The sequence below is a fragment of the Euleptes europaea genome, chromosome 1 (assembly GCF_029931775.1).
Source record: "Euleptes europaea isolate rEulEur1 chromosome 1, rEulEur1.hap1, whole genome shotgun sequence".
Taxonomy (NCBI): domain Eukaryota; kingdom Metazoa; phylum Chordata; class Lepidosauria; order Squamata; family Sphaerodactylidae; genus Euleptes; species Euleptes europaea.
Genome location: NC_079312.1, coordinates 58,010,502 through 58,032,693, shown reverse-complemented (window position 1 = coordinate 58,032,693; position 22,192 = coordinate 58,010,502). Strand labels below are relative to the sequence as shown.

Here is a 22,192-nt window from a genome sequence, read left to right as displayed (position 1 = left end):
GGGCTCACTCAGCAGAAACTGCTCAAGATCAATCCACACAGCACTTTTCCCCATTTTGATTTAAAGAAACACTGTCCAAACTAGGTTAGGCACCAAATTCCTGAGGATGCAAGGCTACTTAGCAGGAAATACCCTTGTGGCTATTATCCCCCTCCCCATTACTACCAAAAGGCATTTAATAAAAATAACATATGATTTCATTTTGCAGTTGGAAAGATGTTGAAACCAAAGTGGGAGCCATACTTAAGTTTTCCGAGGAAAGCAAAAACAACTCTGGAAAATAAGAAAATCAATGATAAAAACATGACTAGATTGGGTACTGTAAATGCATTTCATCATAAGTAAATGTCATTAATTTACTTACCTCAGGTAAAATGTCATTCATTTACATACCTCAGGTAAAACTCCCATGCATAAATGAAAGAACCCACCAAAAGAAATGGTGTCTTATCTATAGCCCAACTGGCTTCTTCCACTACTAGGACTAGAAGTACAGCACCTTTACTATTATTCCCAACAACTACAACATAACCAGCATAACACCCACAATGCCCTTGTCAAGTCTCAGCTGGGAAATGATGCTGTACATGGTTTGAAATAAAATTAGCTCTGAACAAACTTGGGCTAAGAAACTAGTTTGATTTTCTAATGGCTACGACCCTGATAGCGTACTGACACGACACCCCCAATTTATATCTGCAATGTCTGTATGTTTCTATTCTCTGTTCACATTATTGTCATTGTAACCAACATGTTGAATAAAATGTGTATAGGTGTCAGGAAAACTGGCTTCCATTTCGTATCCTGATGGGCAGAAATAATGCAGCAAAGTAAGAAAGCACGAAGTTGAAGTGGCTACTGCTCCCTAAACTTAATGGTGTAGAAACATTCTATATGCATGTCATGGTATCAGTTCTATTCTCCAAACCCTCAAGTGTGTGGTTGGCCTTAGTTCCACCCTTCTCACTTCAGGTTTTGTTGATGAGTGAATTTTCCCACATAGAAGAATGAAGAACCAAATGGCAGAAAAAAAGCATTATACACTACTTTTTACCTTTAATTTTTAAATGGGCTGTAATTAATCCGAAGCAATCTTTTGGTTTAGTTTTCACAACATGACACTTTGGCAATAATAATCAAGATCGTTTCAGAGCGACTCAGTGGCACTGAGCTTCGGCAGGACTACTTAACATGAGCTCAGAATTGCTTATTTTTTCATCATTCTTACAGGAAAACAGACAGATTCCAAACGTTTGGGTAAACATATTATACAAACTCTTGAAAGAAGAAAGGTTAACAATATATACTATGAAATTACGTACATCCCTGAGGATGTTCTGACACTGAAGCCAGTAATAAACGGTATCCAAGATATAAACCTCATTAGCCCTGACATACAAATAACTCATCTGGTTTATTAAACATAAAAGAATTTACTTTCAGCATACATCATTGTTACATTTTGCCTTCCCATCAAGTGAAATTTCAGTTGTTTGTTCGATTTTCTGACTATCATGGACTATGAAAAAAAATCAAATTTAAAAAAAGTTCAAGCAAAAGAAATATGATCTATGGAAAGCAATAGCATTACCTATGGAAACAACTAAACAATTTCAACAGGGTTTCAAGCTGCAGGCACAGTGTATTGGAATAGCAAAATCAGAAAAGTAATCTGCAGGCCGGTTGAGGACAGCAGCAATGGTGGGGCTTCAGGCTTTGGTCCATGGGCACTGCTTCGTATATCACCTTCCAAAGTCCAAGGAACTGGCAATTACTGCATACTGATGGAAGCCATCTTGGTGTTCTGCCTTTAAAAGGGCACTTCTGATGTTTCTCAGGACTGAATCATTTTCTTCTGTGCATCAAAGATGTATCTTTTGAAGAGAAGAGTGATACGAACAGGCTGGACTGAGTCAGCCTTGTTACTTTCATCCTCCTTCGCAGGATCCCCCTTCCCTGCCTTGAGCTTCTTAGAGGTGGCAGACAGAAGTGCCTTCGTTTCTGGCCTCACCCCATCTGAAAAGAATAAAGACATATATTAAAAAGGAAAAACCTCTGGGCAAACATTTCAAAATTATTAGCGTCAATCTCAAAGTGGTTTGAATATGAGCTCATCCCCACAGGATTCTAAAGTGAGAACAGCAGTCTGGAAAATCCAGGAAAACTGGCAATTCCTCCACCTCATTTAAGGTCTTCATTGAATAAACAAGATAGCCTCCTGAAAACAAGTTGGCTACATTCCACACAGAGACACATATGCTCCAGACTTCTTCTTCTCCTCAATCCCTTCATTAGCATTCAGAGGTCTAGTTTACACAACCAGCATAAGATTTAGCGACCTGGGTCTTGGCTGTTTGACTTCAGACCACCACAAGTGCAAACTCATATGGTAAAACACTGAATAATATGTTTTTAAAACCTATATGCAGGAATCAACACAGAAAGTTTCTACCCTCAGCTTCTTAACCTGCTCTTTTTCTAAGTTTTCAAACTTTTTGGCCCGAGAGTTTTGCATCATGTGATTCATGGTAAATTCCATATACCAGTTACTGCCTTATCTACTGTCTGTGAGACAGCAGTCCACAATTCTCAAACTAAATCTCCTAATGCACAAAAGATAACTTTCCCTATTCTTCTGCTTCTTCTGAGTATTGAACATCTGTGGAAGTATAAAGTTCTCCTCATTTGGTAGGATGTATGCAACTGTCTCGCCAACGTGTTACCAGCGCTCCATAAATTACTACATCTGTCTTGGCTTTCAAGCAACTCTCTCTGAAGAGATGTGGGCCACTGTTTGATCAGGGACATTAATTTTTAACAGTTTGGGTGTGTTTGAGAGCCTGGGTAGTTGAGACACATGGAAACTGTGTCTTACTGTTGAGAACCTAAGCATTTCTCCCCAGATCTAATAAAGCTTTTGCATGGTACCTCTGCATCCTGGCTCCTTTCTTTGCAACTCCTCTCCCACCTTCACTCTGGGATATAAGGACTCAGGGATTTCCATTCCCGTTTGTATCTGATGAAAGGAGCTTTGACTCTTAAAAGCTCATACCCCAAAAATCTTATGGGTCTCTAAGGTACTACTGAACTCAAATCTAACTGTTGAGAACCAATTCTCACTTAAAAACTATTTAAACTATTTTAGTACATACAAACAGAATGACAACATAGTTTCTTTTTCCATTTTTCCAATTAATGCCTGCATATGAAGTTTTGATTTTAAATCTATATTAAAGATTATCCATGCAGGACTAAGAGGGTGGATAGTTATTCTAGAATAGTAACTCTGGAATTAAAAGCATGACCTCATGTTTGCGAACTGTGCTGAAGCCTCTGAATGGAGACCTTGTAATTTTAACTTGTCATACTGGAGACTTTTAAGAAATATAAGGGTAGTCCAGTCCATCTCAAAGCACCAGAGCAGAATAAGTCCAGCCCAAGGCCTGCACTCAAAGCCTTTTATTTCTTCAAACAGATGACAGAGACCTCTGTTACAGCATACTCAGTGCCACCTAGCTGAATATTTTGAAAACGTTCTTGGGCAATGAGCCAATTTCACTTCAGGTATTTCTAACCTGTGGTGTCACATAACCTTATCTCAAACACTTAATCAGCTTCTCTCCCCTCATACTGAAATTCAGAGACAGATTCTCATATCGTGGCCCGACAAAAAGATTGAGATGCTTATGATTTACTGGAGACAGGACGTCTACAAGTGCAGGTGATCTGTTCCACTACAGACAAACTAAATGGTCATTCACAGCTGACTGTGGCAATTCAGAACCGGAAATACTTCCCCCTCCCTTTTAGCCTTGTCAGACAGATACAACCACCATGTGGTAGGTGTAGTATATTGCAATAGCCTAAAGAAAGGAAGCAGCCACTGAATCAAGGCCTAGAAGTTTGTTACCTTTCTTCTCTTACGATTACGAGAATTTTTTTCCCATTCATTGCACAAAACTGCCTCATATATCACATCACCTCTGAACCTTCTATCTTGTTGGTGTTTATATATGAACTCTGACAGAAAAAGGATATTATTGGAAAAGTTTAAGGGCCGCTTTACAGAGAACATTTTTGAGGTGTAAACCTTAGCTTTTAAAGTGTACATCTAAAATATGAACGCAAAGAACACATTAATTCAATAGGTGTACTCATCAGAGAGCTATGGCTAGCTATAATGCCACTCTGACAGTACACTCTGTGACAAACCAGAATTTCCCATTATGTAATATGTGAAATGTGTATACAATCATCCAATAAATGCAATATGACAAAGTATGTCTTCTTAAAAATCTTTTGCAAATTGCAGTATTTCAGTCTTCTCCAAAATGTATTCTCTTTGAACCTTCTCACACAGTATATTAACAGGTATATCCCTAAGATGCTTTTAGTGTATCGTATATACTCGCGTATAAGCCGAGTTTTTCAGCCCAAAAAAAGGGCTGAAAAAGCCGAACTCGGCTTATGCGCGGGTCAATACGGTAGGCGAGGGGAGGGGGGAGGAGGAAGGAGGGAGGAGGGAGGAGGGAGGGGGGAACTTACCTCCATCACCGCCGCCGCCGGGCCCAGCCGCCTTCCTCTGGCCGGGAGGGGCCTTCCTGCGCAGGCAGGAGGCCCCCGCCGGCCGCGCCACGCCGGCCGCGCGCCTGGCCGCCTTTCCCTGGCCGGGAGGGGCCTGCCTGCGCAGGCAGGAGGCCCCCGCCGGCCGCGCCACGCTGGCCGCGCGCCTGGCCGCCTTTCCCTGGCCGGGAGGGGCCTGCCTGCGCAGGCAGGAGGCCCCCGCCGGCCGCGCCGCTGCCGGCCGCGTGCCTGGGCGCCTTCCTCCGGCCGGGAGGGGCCTCCTGCCAGCCCAGGAAGGCCGCACCGCCGCCGCCGCCGATTCGCCGCCTCTTCAGGTAAGTAGGGGGTTCAGGGGCTCTTCCCCCTCCCCCCCTTGGATGGCACTGGGGTCGGAGTGGATTGGGGTGGGTTGGGAGGGCCCAGAGGCCGGCGGGAGGGCGACCTGGGGCAGGGGCCCTGCGCTCTAAAATGGCGGCCGCCATTTTAGAGCGCAGCATTGCCGGTAAAGGGAATTTCTTATTGACCCTCGGCTTATACGCGGGTCAATAAGAAATTCCCTTTTCTGGCCTCAAATTTGGGGGGTCGGCTTATACTCGGGTCGGCTTATACCCAAGTATATACGGTATATGTAAAAATGTGACTATTAGAAATATACGTTTGCCAACAAATATAACATTCAGCCACACTTGTTATGGAGCATTATGAGAAAGCCCTCCTAAATCCTAAGTATGGAACTGTCTCAAGCAATACTGTACTTTTCCTCAGTTTACTCTGCAAATAACAACATGTAAAAGTAGTAAATGAATAAGCAGGATTGTGACATGTTATCTTTTACCGTCACAATAAAGCCCTGCAGTCTACTGTGTACCAGGACAGTAGTGAAGAAGAGAAGCGGCACTTTGATAAAACACAACCGGGAGAAGCAATCGTCAATCACATGAACCTAAAATATATTACAAAAGAACCTTGTCCCATTACCAAATCCCCTTATCAAGACTTAGTAGCTAAAAATCCGAGGAAGATCTGTACGTCTCTTAGTTTGATGACTACATGTATGTCCCCTAATAATTTAAATAACTGTTCTAAAAAAAATAAAATTTTAAAATTTCTATTATCCATTTGTGAGTATATTTATTAGAGTAATCAGCCCTTCCTGGTTGTTTCCTTATGAATAAAGGGCCTCCGGTCAAGGGCTCTTGTACAATTCCCATTCACATAAATGCACACTTAGGAGAGGCTCCTTGTAATTGTACCATAAAACACCACTGTGCTTAATTTTGTGGGCAGCTCCAAGCATTATGCTGCAGGCACTACTGCTGTGTGTATGCTGGTGTTTCCCTGCAAAGGATGCATGTCAGAGACCTGTGTACATGCATCACTCTTCAACAGTGTGCATGCATCTGGGACTGGGCCAGAGTTCCTGCACATATGTATATGGGCAGTTTAACTCATATACTATACACCAATATATGTTACCCTAACTGGTGTACACACAGTAATAATGTTTGCTATGAAATGCGTACAGCTGATCTAAGTTGTGAAATAGAGAAGGGGTAGGAACACAAAGTCATTTTTGCACATGTGGAAGGTAATACAACAGCAAAGAAAAAGTGTTATAAAGTACATTTCCTAAAGGAACAATTTTCTCCACTCTGAAGGAAAAGGTGGTGGTGGGGAAGGATTATAGGCAAAAGAACACTCCATCTGCAAGTTTCCACACCTATTCAGGGAGGGAATTATCTCCAAGGCATTTAGTAGCAGGGGAGCTGGAAGAAATATGGTCGCTCCCGAAAGTGAAATCACAGGCTGCCAGCCAAAAGCAGCTCAGGTATTACTGCGAGGTATCTAAATTACTTAATCAGATCCCAGGGCCTGTATTCTGCAAACAGATTAGGTGGCTGCTGGCATCGTCCCTTGACAAACGGCATGCGGTGGGTTTTTTTCACTCTGGTGCCAGGAGGTCTATGGGCTGAAGAGGCTCTGTGACACCGACCAGCACAAAGGAGGAAAGCCCAGGGCAGACAGACGGGGGAGGCACAATCTAGGTTTCATCTACCTCAGTGGATTTCTCACATTACACACAATGCATACTTTACATTTTACAAGACCAAGGAAATGAAGGGAAAATATATCTTTCACCGAAGAAGACATCAGCCCTTTAATAGCTGAAATGACGGATATTTTTAGATGGAGGTCTAGTTTAACTTACTTACATTAAGGGTCTAATCTCTTCTGAACAATGACTATGTAAGCTTGAATACATAAGAGAGAAATCTGTTCCATTAATTAAGTGCTGCCTGTACTGCTTAAAATGTTAATAGATTTCTCTTTTCTTTCTCTGTTGGACAATTTCTTTATTTTGCCAACTTGCTAATGGATTAAATTGGAAGGTCCAGGGTGTGTTTTTTTAAAGGTAAAAGAATGTAGCCTCAAAGTTTTAACAGATGATTGGGCCACACTGCTCAGAAATACCTAAGTGAATTAATATTATAAATGGGCAGACTTCTCAGGCGCAGCAGATAGGCGGGAACTTAGAATATTCTTTCCCACCCAACATCTGTTTCTGACATCAAATACAGAAGATTTGTGCACCCTTACTGGCATAGGTTATTTTACAGCAGACTAATGTGTGTGTGTGTGTGTTAAGTGCCATCAAGTCACTTCCAACTCATGGCGCCCCATACCAGGATAGAAATACCACCATCCATGGCCCTTAACTCACCATCATACATGAGTAACCTCTACTCTTTCCTCTTCACTGCTTCTGCACAAGTTGGCTACGCATCATCTGCTCACCAATATCCAGTCATGCTGCACCACAGCTTGATTTAAACATGATGCTGTCCAGGGAAAAGCTCTTTTCCTGTGGAACTCCGCACTTCCAGTGTCCCACTTAGATCCAGATTAGACAATCCCCAACCCAACTTGCAGTATGTGACTCTGGAGAATGACTGTTCCCAAGCATGCCGCAGCCTGATTTGGCTTGGAAGCTTGTGGGGGGGGGGAGGCTAAGCTTCAGCCTTCCCTCCTGTGCTGTTTTCCTGAACTGAAATGGCCACAGGGGGTCAGTATATGTGCAGTCCCATAGTGGGGCAAACAGGGCTCCCCCAGCTGTTTCAGCTTGGAAAAATGGTGCAGGAAGGAAGGCGGAAGCCCCTTCCAGCCATGCCATGCTCTCAAGCTGAATTGGCCCCTGCCACACTTGGGGAATATTAGTTCTGAAGTGCCAAATGGAAAAGTTTCAACAGCCGTCAGAAGTTGTGTACCCTTTTCCTAACTAAAGTCTAGTGTTTATTTAAACTCCTTTCTTAAAATAAATTGTACCTCAGTTTTTAATAACTGCAATGCAGTCATCTCTGGCTTGTGTATGCAATGGAGTATAAACATATGCAATCAGAGCTATTTGGAATTCAAATTGCACACAACAACAACAACAACAACAAAACCAGACTTTTATTTCTTCAGGGGACAAAACTGCAAGAAATGGCAGAGGCTGCTTTCAATAATACTTCTACCATTTATTGCGTGACTTTTTGTATCTCCCAAAGCAGAAGTAGGCAGAAAAACCCAAAGACTGCAGTATGGGCCGTTAGGCATCCCTGGCTGCTTAAATGGATGGGATCGTTTTCTCCTCCAAATTCTCTTTATCTACATCATCTGCTTATGTGTGTGCGCATGCATGCGTCTTCTGTCAATCAGAACAGACAGCAATGGGTTACATGGATAAACGGTCTATCTCAGTACAAGGAAGTTTCTTGTGTTCTAGGGCCGTCTTAACTCTTGGGCATGCTGGGCAATTGCCCAGGGCCCCCACGAGCATAGGGGCCCCATGCTAATATCTATGTACGTTGTGACTTGCTGTCAATGAATAAATACTATACTAAACTATAAATATTTGTTATTGGAAAATGCATATTTAGCATGTATTTTACTAAAGACAATGAACAATATTAATGTTCATTTGGGTTTGGATTAAGAATAAAAATTGAAGTATAATGTAAGAAAGGACTTGTTCGTTATGGAAGCAGAATGGTTAGATATTCCTGTGAGTGGCTTTGTAGAAGACACAGGGGTCAAAGACTGGCATAATAGCAAGACACTGCTCCCCACAAGATGGATGCCTCTCAGAAGGTTTTGGGATCCCTCTTGTGTGTCAAGCCTGGGCAGGAAGGCAGTTGACTGCTGAACTTTTCCCCTGGCCCTAAGGGGTTCCTGGCTGGGCAATGGGGCTAGCTAATCCCCGTTGTGTTACCCTAAGGTGATTTCATCAGCACTCCGAACAGACCGTTACTTACCCTACCTGCGCCCATTCCAACAATCAATCAGCATTCAGGAGAATAGCCCAGGAATTCTTGTGGGCCCTGAAAACACATCAAGCCTCTCCTATCGTATTGTTGGAACCCTGAAAAAGCAATCAATTCTTTGTCTCTGGCTTTCTTGCCAGCTTACCTCATACCACCTCAGGACTCATTTGGGGGTATAAATATTAGTCCTTTGGTCATTAATAGTCCGTGTGAGTATGTGTTCTGGATCCATGCACACACCTCCACTTGCGTGTGGGCTCTTCCTTTTGCTCCTGGAAATGCTGGTCATTTTCCTCTTCAGCGCTGCTTCCCTGGATGTCCCTTCAAGACTGATAACTATCACCCATCCCTGAAACCCTACCCAACTTCCTTCCTTTTCTCTTAGTCAGCTCTTGTATGCTTTGTGTGCGTGTGTTCATTGCTTAAAATATATTTCTTGTTTTACTATTTTTATTATTTTACAAAACTCATTTCAACTGTACAACTGCCTGCTCATTTGAGAGTTTTCACACAGGATGGTCCTGGTATAAATAGATTATTGATCTCAGTTATCCCCCCCCCCCTTTCGTTCTTTGTCTCCAGCAATTCCCCCAGCTAAAGTGGAGACTGCCCACTTAGGGCAAGAAAGTTATGCTCTGTGCTCAGAAGCCTTTGCACTTGAAGAAATGCCACACTAGATCCAACCCAGTATTTCCATTCCCAGCTCAAAATCTGAAGAGATAAGCAAAGAAGTCAGTGGATCCTAAATCCTCATTTTTGATTCACAGGCTAAGTTTAAATTAATTTTCTCCTCGTGTATAGCTTTTGTTACATACCATCAACCCCAGCCCATGGTTGGATACATACAAAGCCTCTGCTTCATTTCCACCATGCTTACGATCCGGTGGGCCTACACAGAGGTAACACTTGTGTGGACTGTGGGATTATGCGTTCCCTTCCTTGGTGCAAAATCCTCTCTCCAGCTTCAACCACGATTGACACAAACAAAGTTTGAAACAAGCCTGCACAACTTGTCACCAAGGTAAAGTAGCTTACAAGCCACATATTGCGGCCAACCAGATGCTTGACAATTTTTTCAATAAAAAACAGAGTTATCAAACTCCTAGCAAGCCACAGTACATGGCTCATAGGCTGTCTTCAGTTGGAAAGTAACCAATTGTGCAGGCTTGGAATAAGAGAGGAAAGGATGGGAGCAGAAGCCCCCCTCAAAACAATACCCCCTCCCATGCATTAAATATGAAGCGGTATTAGCTGGTATACTTAATATTGTTAGCTGCTGTATACAAATAATACTGTATACATATACAGTAACGCTATTGTTCATTGCTATTGTAGTGGCTGTATACATATAATGCTACTTTTGAAACAGCTGAACTGGATCACTATTAGATTCCAGATTCAATGACAGCCTTTCAAAACCTGGGACCCACATAACTCAAAAACTGCCTGTCCTTATAGGAACCTGCACATAGGTCCTCCCATCTGCTGCTTTTAACTACACTGTCTAGAGTGGTGTAGTGGTTAAGAGCGGTGGACTCTAATCTGGAGAAACAGGTTTGATTCCCCACTCCTCCACATGAGCGGCAGACTCTAAATCGGGTGAACCGAGTTGGTTTCCCCACTCTTACACATGAAACCTGCTGGGTGATCTTGGGCTAGTCACAGTTCTCTCAGAACTCTCTCAGCCTCACCTACCTCACAAGGTGGTCTGTTGTGGGGAGAGGAAGGGAAAGAGTTTGTAAGCTGGTTGGATTCTCCTTAAAGGTAGAGAAAGTCAGCATATGAAATCACCACCACCACCTCCTCCCTCCCCCACAAGCTGGTGCAGACGTCTTCAACAAGCTGGTCCCTCCCACCCAAGCTGGTGCAGACCTCTTCAACAAGGGTGTGTTCCTTTTCAGTTACAGCTCAATGTTGTAGAACATCCAGCCAAAAAAGTTCCAGAGAGTACACTCATTGGTGGCTTTCTGCAGCATGCTTTTTTTTTTTGCAGAGGGTGAGATACAAATTGTTTGGTGGTTATTTATTGTCGGGCAACTGGGATTTATATAAGAGTTTGCTGATCTATTTTATTTTGAGGGGGTTGATGGTTTTTAGTATGTGATGCTGTATATGTGCTGTACTTTGTAAGCCACATGATAGAGGTCTATAAAATTATGCATGGTTTGGAGAGAGTGGACAGGGAGAGGTTTTTCTCCCTCTCCCATAATACTAGAACACGGGGTCATCTGCTAAAGCTGGAGGGCGAGAGATTAAAAACAGATAAAAGGAAATATTTTTTCACACAACGCATAGTTAAATTGTGGAACTCCCTGCCCCAGGATGTGGTGATGGCTGCCAGCTTGGAGGGCTTTAAGAGGGGAGTGGACATATTCATGGAGGAGAGGGGTATTCATGGCTATTAGTTAGAATGGATACTGGTCATGCTGCATACCTATTCTCTCTAGTATCAGAGGAGCATGCCTATTATTTTGGGTGCTGTGGAACACAGGCAGGATGGTGCTGCTGCACTCGTCTTGTTTGTGGCTTCCTAGAGGCACCTGGTTGGCCACTGTGTGAACAGACTGCTGGATTTGATGGGCCTTGGTCTGATCCAGCAGGGCCTTTCTTATGTTCTTATGTTCACTATACACATAAGGAGGCAGAATCTACATTTCAAAATAAATAAATAAAATTAGTTCTAACATTGAAGTTTCTCTTATTCCAGCATCATCTTAGGTTTTTAGATGATTTGCAGCTCTACATTTTCTGTCATGCTAGCTTCTCTATGACTTTCTGGGGCACAACAACAGTGTTTTCAGCTGGACTTTGCCTCTTCTGAAGGCTTATCCTCCAGTCCTCTTTTTCCACCTTAGCCTTTACAGCTGCCAAGCTTTTTTATATATATAAAGGAAAGTCTCTTTAGCCTTCCTTTTTTTCTTTTTAGAAAGAGAGCCAACAAATAAAAAAAATGCTGAGTTAATGGAAAAATCATAAAAGGATGAATTCTACTTATACTGGGAGGAGAAGTAAGACAATCCAATACCTTCTCTATGCCTGCCCAGGTTGAGAAAGGGATAATAGCCAAGCCACTAACTAATCAGAATATTGTGAACAGGTGCCATAATATATGTATGGGATGAGCTTTCCAAAAGAGCCAAAGAGAGAAGACATTTATACAGCTGAGCTCCAAACCCACAAAGAGAAGTCTGTGCGCTGACCATATTAAGTATCAGAGAACGAGAAGTGCCAGTTTTTAATGCGATGACAGTTCTACTCACAGATCCTGAACTACTCATTTCAAGAGCCCCTTGTATGCTGAATGATCCCTAGCGAATGCATAGGCTGGAGAACTCCATAAACATTACTAAGGTTGGTGCACAACAAATATCTCAAAAACCGCACTCCCTCACTACTGAACTGTAGATACCTATGGAGTGATGAGAAAAAGTGTAGAGCCAAATATGCCAAGACTGGAAGGATGTTACCTATGAACGTGGTGGTGGTGGTGGGGAGATAAGCCCACCTAAGACCGATGGAAATGTCATATTTTAAACAGTTTCTATGTGCAACTTCAATTTATGCTACAGAAATCATAAGCTCAAAGTGGACTGCTAGTTCACCAATGAATCAGACTCTAAACACAACCAAGGGCCATCTAGTGAAATTCCTCTCTTGCTAAAACTTCTTTAATTAGCATAAACTAATGGCATAAACTAAAGGTGGATTACCTATACCTAATATCTCGTATTACTATGTAGCAAGATTGAATAGGCTGACTTTGTGGTTTAACAATACAGAACCAAAGTACTTGAGCAATCATTTGATGCAACACCCCTGAGGAACTAGTTTACCTTTAAAAAAAACCTCAGAGGGAGATTTATTATGGAGATTATAATCATTGTATTAATTGTATAATAGAATCTTTGATTATGTTTAAGAGTAAATTATCTCCCCAGTTTTCTTTGCTGTCATCTGCAAGTAGGGTAGAATGGGGCAACAGAGATTGTTCCCAGATCACTATTGCTATTTAATAAGTGATTTATAAAACCAATATCATTTTATGTGTGCATGTAGTAACAGTAGTGTACCAGTATTTACAAATTAAGAATCTACTTGTTATGAGAATTCATAAGGGAGAGAGAGGACGAGAATTAAATTCTTCAAAGTTATCATTGTACCAAATGATCACAGTTCTCTGTCTATACTATATAACATGCTATGTACATGTGTATGGGGTTTAGGTCAGGAATATATGAAAGAGTGGCAATGTGCATTAGGATATGAGATTAACAATAGCATTTGGAATTTTGTGCTGTCCACAGGCTTATTCTTCTCTGATAGCCCTAGCCTAAGGGAGAATGCTAGCAAGATGCTTCACCATTGGCAACTCTCCCCAGCTTGAGTGGCAAGAAGATATAGCGGCATTAATAATTGTTGTTGGTATTGCAATGAAGTATTATACTGTATGGAACAAACAACATTTGAGTTTCAAGTTCCTGATATTTTGCTGATAGAGTATTGAATTGTATTATATAAAATAACAGAATATGGTATATTGAGCCAATGTATTGGAAGCTACAGCTCTTGAGACAGTTTTTATTTTACTTTCAAAATCCGTGTTTAGCTTGTCTTGTTGATTACCATGCAAATAATTCAATGTATTGTTTTATTTACATTTCACCTGAGTCACTGTGATTGTAATAATGTTCTCTTTTTGTTCTAATAAATAACTAATTACGTAAATAAACTCATCTTTGGAGGTATGTCCACACAGGAACTTTCTATATGTTGACTTGGTGAAAAAGCAGCAATCAAACAAAGAATATTCAATGTATGCAAAGACATACCGTAATATTTAGGTTTCCCCTTCAAGTGTAATTAATGTTTATTTGTCTCCATGCAGCTAGAACCCATTGCATAATACCTAAGGGCTTGCATCCTACTTTAACATAACAATAACAGAAGAGTGACATGGTGCCTACTCAGAGGACCCTGTAACCCAACCAGCCCTTACTTGTATCAGCAGCAGCAGGGCCTTCTGCAGGTGCCAACGTATAAATGGGCAAAATCAACAGCCTGTACCCATGCTTTCTCCATTGTCGCCCCCACCTTGTGGAATGGCAAGCATGAGGAGGTCAGGACGGCTCCCACTCTCCTGGCCTTCTGCAAACTATGCAAAACTGAATTATTCAAGAGGGCTTTTCTACGCAGGTAATAGGGTTGCACTGTCCAAAATAGTTTACACAAAGTTACTTAGATAAATTATGGGACTATAGTACTACTGTGCAAATAAATAAGATCCTACCATGACATTTTTGTCCTGTTTAATGTGTCATTTTAATCGTTATACTTCAGTTTTGTCATTTACATTTCTGGCTGGTTCTCGACTTCCACAGTCCTATTCCTATGTCATTGTTTATTGAATGTCTGATTTTGTTGACTGTATTGACACACTCGGTAAACTGTGTTGGGTCCCTGTGAGACAGGCAGACTATAAATGGGGTAAATAAATAAATAAAAATAGTAAGAGAAATAAATTGACAGTAATATATGCCCGGGCCCTGCAGCCAGCTAAGTCAGGACTTAGACTTCCATATCATGCCATGGCAGTGTTCTGCACAAAAGAATTCTCTTTACACTAACTGCTTACATCACTTTGCGTTAGGGCTAATTGTCACCATAATGTACTCACTGCTCCTTCTACGTTAGACATGCTCACCAGTGTCAGGAAACTCTAAAGCCTATTCTTGATTTGCTGTCAGTATCAGCACATGCATTATCTGACTCCTTTCTGGAATTCAGAGCCCCGTTCCTTGTGTGGAGGTTCATGAAGAGTGTTGCCGCCATCCCTCACTATTGTAATCAGGATGCCCAATTAACTTCTTTTGTACACTCGGGCTGGAAGAACTGCCAACAGCAGCTTCTTGCTTCCCATCAGCATTCATATGTGACAGGAAGCTGACTGAGGAGCATAAAACTCATTAATAAAACAATTTTGATACTCAAAGTAATAATTATGGGAGGAAAATGCTCTGCTTTCAAACAGAAAGATGGACTTTCATGCCTCTTGTCCTCTACCAAAGAAAGGGGGTGGGGGAACTGAACAAGTCCAAAAAGGAAGTACACGGGTAAAACAGAACCCTCATTCACAATGGATTATTCACAGCCATTTTTCATAGATAAAGGATTTCCTTAAAATGAACCCTAACGACCTCTACACACACACACAGAGCAATAACCAAAAAGTACGGTGTGAGCTAGCCTTAGTACAGCTTCTTGGATGTCCAAAGGGAAAAAAGCATTACAGCTTTAAATGGGAAGGTCTGTCCTAAATCCAGGAGGGGAGGAGGGAAGGGTAAACAAGCAGTGGAAAACTCTGGCAATGGGGAAAGTGGTAACTAAACTTAAAACACCAAAAGTAATTCAGCACTATTGTAGGCATTCTGCAATAACAACCCATTTTAGCTGGTGTTACAAGTTCTGAAGGAATCAGCTGTCAACTTCTGGACAAACATCTGCCTAATTTTATCAAACTGTGTACAAACTGCATTTAGATATTAAAAATAAAAAAATGATGATGATGATGATGAAGAAGAAGAATTGGTTTTTATATGCAGATTTTCTCTACTGCCTACTTTTATCAAACTGTGTACAAACTGCATTTAGATATTAAAAATAAAAAATTGATGATGATGAAGAAGCAGCGTTGGTTTTTATATGCCGATTTTCTCTACCACTTAAGGAAGAATCAAACAGGCTTACAATCACCTTCCTTTCCCCTCCCCACAACAGACACCCTGTGAGGTAGGTGGGGCTTAGAGAGCTCTAAGAGAACTGTGACTAGCCCTAGGTCACCCAGCTGGCCTTACGTGTAGGAGTGGGGAAACCAACCTGGTTCACCAGATTAGCCTCTGCTGCTCATGTGGAGGAGTGGGGAATCAAACCAGATCAGAGTTCACCACTCCAAACCACCACTCTTTACCACTACACCACGCTGGAGTGAATGTTCCCAAAGGAGTGCATGTTCCCAATGGATGTTGTACACTACAGAAAGATTCAGATACTGGCTCAATTCATACATCACATTTTCTGGTTTCCAAATTAAACCCACCTTGCGTACCCCTACCAGTAATCTGATGAAGGCGGCTCTGGCAGACCAAAACTTATGCAGTAATAAAGTTTTTAAGAAGTCACCCTTGTTATTATAGCTGCAGAAAACTACTAATACAGGAACCCCCTCCTGTCAGCAAATAAGAACCAAACGTCTTTCTATTCAACAACACTTTTATCTTATCTGAAGAACTTCTGAATTCATTCTATTAAAAAAATCCTCTCCGTTCAGAATGTGGATTTAGACTGAGTCTTTCTCTAATCCCAGGACAGCAGTCCGTCTGTCCCCACATCTCCCTTCTTGTTAAGATCGAGACCAGATAAAACAATGGGAGCTGTTCCTGTCATTCCCAGCCTTAAAATTCGGTATATAAATTAAAACTAGTACTCTGTGTAACTAGACTCTCTTATTCACCTCAAACCTACTTCTAACGCCTTAACACCTGAAAAAATTCCAGTTCAGGCCCACTTTTCTCAAACCTGGTGAACACTGTGGACGTGCCAGTATATTTAGTCAAAATACTTCCACATGGCTAAAATGAATATGAGATTATCCCAGCACTGATCTGGGGTCATGTATATTCAGTAGTCTATTTAGCCAATACATTGTGATATGGTGGTAAGGCAATGATGAATGTGGATGGTCACTCACTCGAGATTTCACTAAATGATTACCACTACTGTCTTCCATGTCATGATAAAAGAAATGCATTTATCACCTGATTACAATAGCAGCCCAGAGAAAGCCCACACTGGCTTAATTTTTCTTTGTTTGGATTGTGAACATTCCATTCCTAGCAAGAAGACTCTTATGTAAACCTAATACAGAATGGTGGCTTGGATCCACCAGAGTATTTTTAGAGATGGAAGGATTTTCACCTGAGGAGTGTGACTTTCTCACTTGCCTCCTTCCACTGCAGCCCAAAATAATGTTTCTGCAGGACAGGGGCACTCCAGGAGCAATATTTTTGGAGCATTTGAGGCTGCAGAGGTTGAGGCGAGAAAGTTGGGAAAGTTGGGATCTGTGGGCACAACTCTTTTCATCCATAAAAATGCTCCGGTAGGTACAAGTCAGTGTCTGAGAGGTCTTGCTTATTTGTAATCCTCTGCGAAATAGCTGCAGTGACTCATATGGTGTTCATACTTGAAATGCAGGATGCTGTCTCGAACAAACATATCAGCTTTCATTCCCATGTCTTGGCATTAAGCAACAAATATATTGAGTTATCTTTTACAATACTCTTGTCCCCCTTGAAAATGGATGCTGGGGGAGAGCTTCATTTCATCCTTGAAACAGAGAATGTTGGTCTGAAAGTAGCATATAAACTAACATTCATTCTGATGTTGTTCAAACTTAAAAAGCAGACATGTGCTTGACTATATGGACTAGATTTCAACAGAGAGGGGTAGCCCATTAACTAGGCAGCCCTAGGCAATCACCTAAGGGGCCAGGGGCATGGAGGGGCAACAACCAGCCTTGCACCCCCCTGCCTGACACCCCCCCACCTGCAGCGAATGGATCTGCCCCATGAATCAGCACTAGGAGGTATCCCCTTTGCCCCAGTGGGCAGGTGTGGGGTACCCATTATTTTCCTCCCTTCCTTCATGGGGGGCAGCCCCCATAAATGAGCCCTCTGCCTCCTTCCATTGCTGTCATGCTAGAAGAGGAGGAAGATGGGTGGCAACTTTTTGCCCTATCCTGCCCTAGTGTGTGTGGGGGGAGAAGGTGGGTTCTGCTGCACCTTTAGTAAGAGGGGAGTGGCAAGGAGGGTAGGTGCTGCCATGCTGCACCTCTGGGAAGTTGGGGGAGGGACGAAGGGCAGCCCTTTCACACTCCTCTGCTCGCTGCCTCCCTCCCTTAACACCACAAGGCCAAGGATGGTGAGGAGGGCTGGTGGCAGCTTCGTGCTGTGGTGGTGGTGGGAGCTTCTTGCTGTGCTGGGGTGTGTGTGTGTTGAACTCACCCAGGGTGCCAAAAACCATCAGGCCTGTCCCGCCAACAGAGTTATTGTATTACAATCAGGCTGACAAACTTACAAAAAGGAAATCTCAGCGGGCCAGTAGCTCAACCAAAGGCAGATCATGTTGGCTGCCAAGATATTTCTTGGGAGCACCATGACCAGAAGAGGGTGCTGGCAGCCCTCCCAGCTGGCAGTGGTTCCGGAAGTGGCGACGGGCATGGCTGAGCTCACTGTCACCTCCCAGATCCATGCCGCTACCTCTTGGGTCCAGGGCAAGTTCCAGAAATGCTGGCAGTATTGCTGGATCTTGGTTTTTCTCTCAGTTGCCAGTGGCATCAGAGGGGGTAACAGGCATAATCGATGCCCATCATTGCCTACTAGGCTCCTGTTGATGCTGCCATGACACTGTTGCAGTGTTAGTGTCGCTGGGAGTTGACTTCTCCCATGATGCTTGGGTTAGCAAAGCACCTTAAGCCAGTACTAACCAAATGTCTCATTTTGTTCCACAAAATCCGTTGGAGAATGCTAGCAGTAAAAATCACAATCAACAACAGGGCAAGTAAAAAAATATTTTATCCATATTGCTTTCTCTAGGAATTTATGAATTCAGCACTTTTGATAATGTTAACAGAAGAAAAGCACTCAAGTTTGACATAGTTCACAGGGAAAAAACCAATTATTTATTTAAAACTATCTTTCTACAACAATTGCTTCCGAAGTTGGCTTATAAATGCAATAAAAGTTTACAGTACAAACAGGATACCAACAATACATTGACGACAACACACAAAACCCTAGCAAAAGCAGAAAGAACAGACTCCTGAACATTTTCAACTTTCCACTGCAACCGTAAAAGTGAACTTAAAAGAATTAAAAGTGTTTCTTGCAAAATGTGGTTTGTCAGGATGTTTCAAGATGCCCTCTCACGAGGTAAAATAGAGGTGTGCAGGATACAACCTAGGGGTTGCTTGTGGCTGGTCACAACTCATATGGTGAGGCTCACAACTCCCACTGTAAATTTGGCCATTTTTGAGGTATTGTTTGCTCTTATGTCCCTGCAACGCTGAGCAGGGACTGGGTCAGCAGTGTCAGGACCACTGGGTCCCCCACAAGACATGCTTGGCAATTCTTAGGCAATTCCCTCCCCCTTTAAAACAATAACAACAGAGTTTGATTTTGAATAGTGAAACAAAAGGGTTAAACCCCCCCTCTTCCTTTCATGCACAGCACCAAGGCAACTATGACTGTCCAAACCTGTGAACTGTATTTTATGGATAATCTTCTGAACTTCCTGGTGTCTGTTTGAATTCTAAATACTGCCCAATCCCCCATATCCCAAACCATGAAACTTATAGGGCAAGGCCTGATGACTTTCATAGTGCAGCTCACTTAGTTCTAATCAAGGTTGATTCCAGACAAAGTAACTGTTTGAGTTGAATACCCCTGATTTGTATTTAAGGGTGTGTTTATAAGTGTTTTTTTTGTTGGACCTTGCATTGTTGTCCAGTGTAATTGATACTGTTGGAAGGGGGAAGGGGGTGAAAATCCAAGAAGGGAAATATTGAATCATTAATCCTATCCCAAGTTTGTGTTGCATTAGTATACACATCCTTTTCCAAAACTTTCTGCATTTCATTAGGGAGCAAACTGAACTATTCATGTTTGTGCTGGCTTCTAGGATGCAAAATCACGATGAACAAATTGATACTTCAAGGGTACTGCTGGAGAAGGATTTGTTACGTGGTTCTGATTATTAGGGAAAGACTTCTCTTTCTTGATGAGAACGACAGGCTGTTTGAGAGTAGGTAAGTTCAGGCCAAAGCTGTGCTTGGAAAATCCTCCCATCAAGACAGGATACAACCCTTTCATGCACAGTGCCAATTCTACACAATAGAACTCTCTAGCAATCCTTAAAGGCACATTTGTATCTTGGCTTTCAGTACTAGCAATCAAGAAAGAATGCAAGAAAACAAAACGGTTTCCCAAGCACTGTTTGCTGGTGCCATAATTAATGTAATCAAACAATTCCACAAATTGCTTCCAATTGCTGGCGTCACTTTCATGTGCACAGCCAGACTTTCAAAGAAGGGCCCTTCTTTTTCCTAAACCCTTACAGTGGGAACAGGGCTTTGCTAAACAATTTGGATAATTTGTACTGTAACAGGTCCCCAGGCACCCTTGACACAATTTCAATTGCCAGCTAATTTTCCTGTGTAATTGAAAGTCAGCTACTACATTTAAATAATAGCAACACTAAAAAGTTCAGACAGGTCAGTTCAGAAGTTCCCACCACTCAAGTTGGAGTCTTTTGGAGGTCGAGTCGTTTTTAGGGTTCTAAACGGTAGAGGGTGCAATATTCTCTTCTTTAATTAAAGACGGCTTTGTTTCAATTCCTTTCTTTCATGCGGTGCCCGTCATTAGGGTCCAGATTTCAGGATTGTATAAACCAAACAATCATAAACTTTTAAAAAAAATCATACACCTTGGAGATCTCTGTTGGGTGCTTCTTTCCCATCCAAATCGCGTGACAGGGAAAAGGCTGGATCTTTCTGCCTGACACGCTACGCCTCTATGTGGAGAGAGGCTTCTATTGCTACTGGAGAGCGTTCAAACATCTATAGTCATAAACATGTAGCCCGCGATCATCCATTCAAGGAAGAACTTTACCTCTGACTGTGCTTAATATATAAACTGAGAGGAAGTTAAAATGCATTTATTTTAAGATTTAAAATATTTATATATTTATATATAAAATATTTATATATAGAAGCTAAAATGACTAAACTGAGGCTGTCGTATTTTGGTCACATTATGAGAAGACAAGAGTCACTGGAAAGGACAGTCATGCTAGGAAAAGTTGACGGCAGCAGGAAAAGAGGAAGACCCAACAAGAGATGGATTGACTCAAGAAAGGAAGCCACAGCCCTCGGTTTGCAAGATCTGAGCAAGGCTGTCAAAGATAGGACATTTTGGAGGACGTTGATTCATAGGGTCGCCATGAGTCGGAAGCAAGTTGACAGCACTTAACACACACAAAATATTTACATACGATTTTCTGGAAGCACTCAAAGGCACAAGATGCAACATGTTAAACCTGTTAAGCCAAAAATTTAGATGTTGTCCACTAGCTGGGGTGAAGGAGAAGCAGAGAACTGTATGGCCTATATCAAGCATATTAGGAGGGGGACTTAACTCTCTGATAAAAAAACTGGGAAGACAGGGGGTTGTGAAGTGCGAGAGAAGCAGTGCTGCCTAAATGGTGACTCTCCTTTCTCTACCTCCTGCTGCTGTCTTCTCACCAGAATTGTGCTCCTCTGGATCAATGGTCAAAATGGGGGCAGGGGACTGTAGTAAGAGGGGGTGAAATTTAGGATCCAAGCCAAGGAACAGAGCCGGTTTGAGTCAGGCCCGACCTTGCATTATCTGCTTCCCCGTCCTTAGCGTCTCAAAGTCTCCTGGGCACAGACCGTGAGTGTTTAGAAGAAGCTCGGTACAAAGTACAGGTGAAATCAGAGCCACCTGCCAAGAACACAGCCAACGCGGGAACCAGAGCCCCTCAGTGCTCACATTCATTAAGAGTCCAGCACTAGATAAATTAGGGTCTCCAGCTCACTGTTCGCTGAAACATTAGGACACATCCCAAGTGCTTCACATAATCCTGATGGGGAACAACAATGGAAAGTTTTAAAGAGGTTAGGCTTTATCAGGCATAATTAGTTTCCATTATCTCTAGGATGATGTGCATTTGTTGCCACTCTTCAGTGCCTGCTTGCTGATCAGACGACTGCAGTTAAAGCAAGGGTGACCTTGTTTTGGCTTTACTGTTTTTTGAGATCAAAGATCACCTCTGACTCTCATATATTTCTGTCCAAAAAGATTTAATTAGCAAGATAAATATTGACAGTGAAACAACGATGGAGGCGCAAAGCTTTACTATTTGTTTTCTATCCAGGACATTTAGTCTACACTCGTTTTAAAAGTTTTGGGGTAAATATTGTCCTCAAAATGCTTACTAACATGTGAACATTAATTCAATGAATGAGCCCCAAGATGCAGGAAGATGAAGTTCTGCTGAGCAAATGCTACTGGACTGCATTGAAACTAAGTTGGAAGGGGCAACATTTTAAAAAGGGAGCCCTCTTGTCTTTTAGTGTTATCTTGTCTCTGCTCCCAAGTACCAGTCAGTAATCTTGTTAGTATACACCACATTTAAATATTCATACTCATTCCCAAATCTTCCCCCCTCTCAAGCCTGTTAGAAGTTTTATGTTA

General features: G+C 42.2%; 1 protein-coding gene across 1 annotated transcript in view; it reads right to left on the bottom strand.

Moving 5' to 3' along the window:
- Positions 1–1,755: 1,755 nt before the first annotated feature.
- EEFSEC (eukaryotic elongation factor, selenocysteine-tRNA specific) overlaps positions 1,756–22,192 on the bottom strand; it is a 210,495-nt gene continuing 190,058 nt past the window's right edge. The window contains exon 7 of the mRNA XM_056846950.1: positions 1,756–2,016. Coding sequence (XP_056702928.1) covers positions 1,835–2,016 — 182 coding nt within the window. The 3' untranslated portion in view covers positions 1,756–1,834. The remainder of the gene's footprint in view (positions 2,017–22,192) is intronic.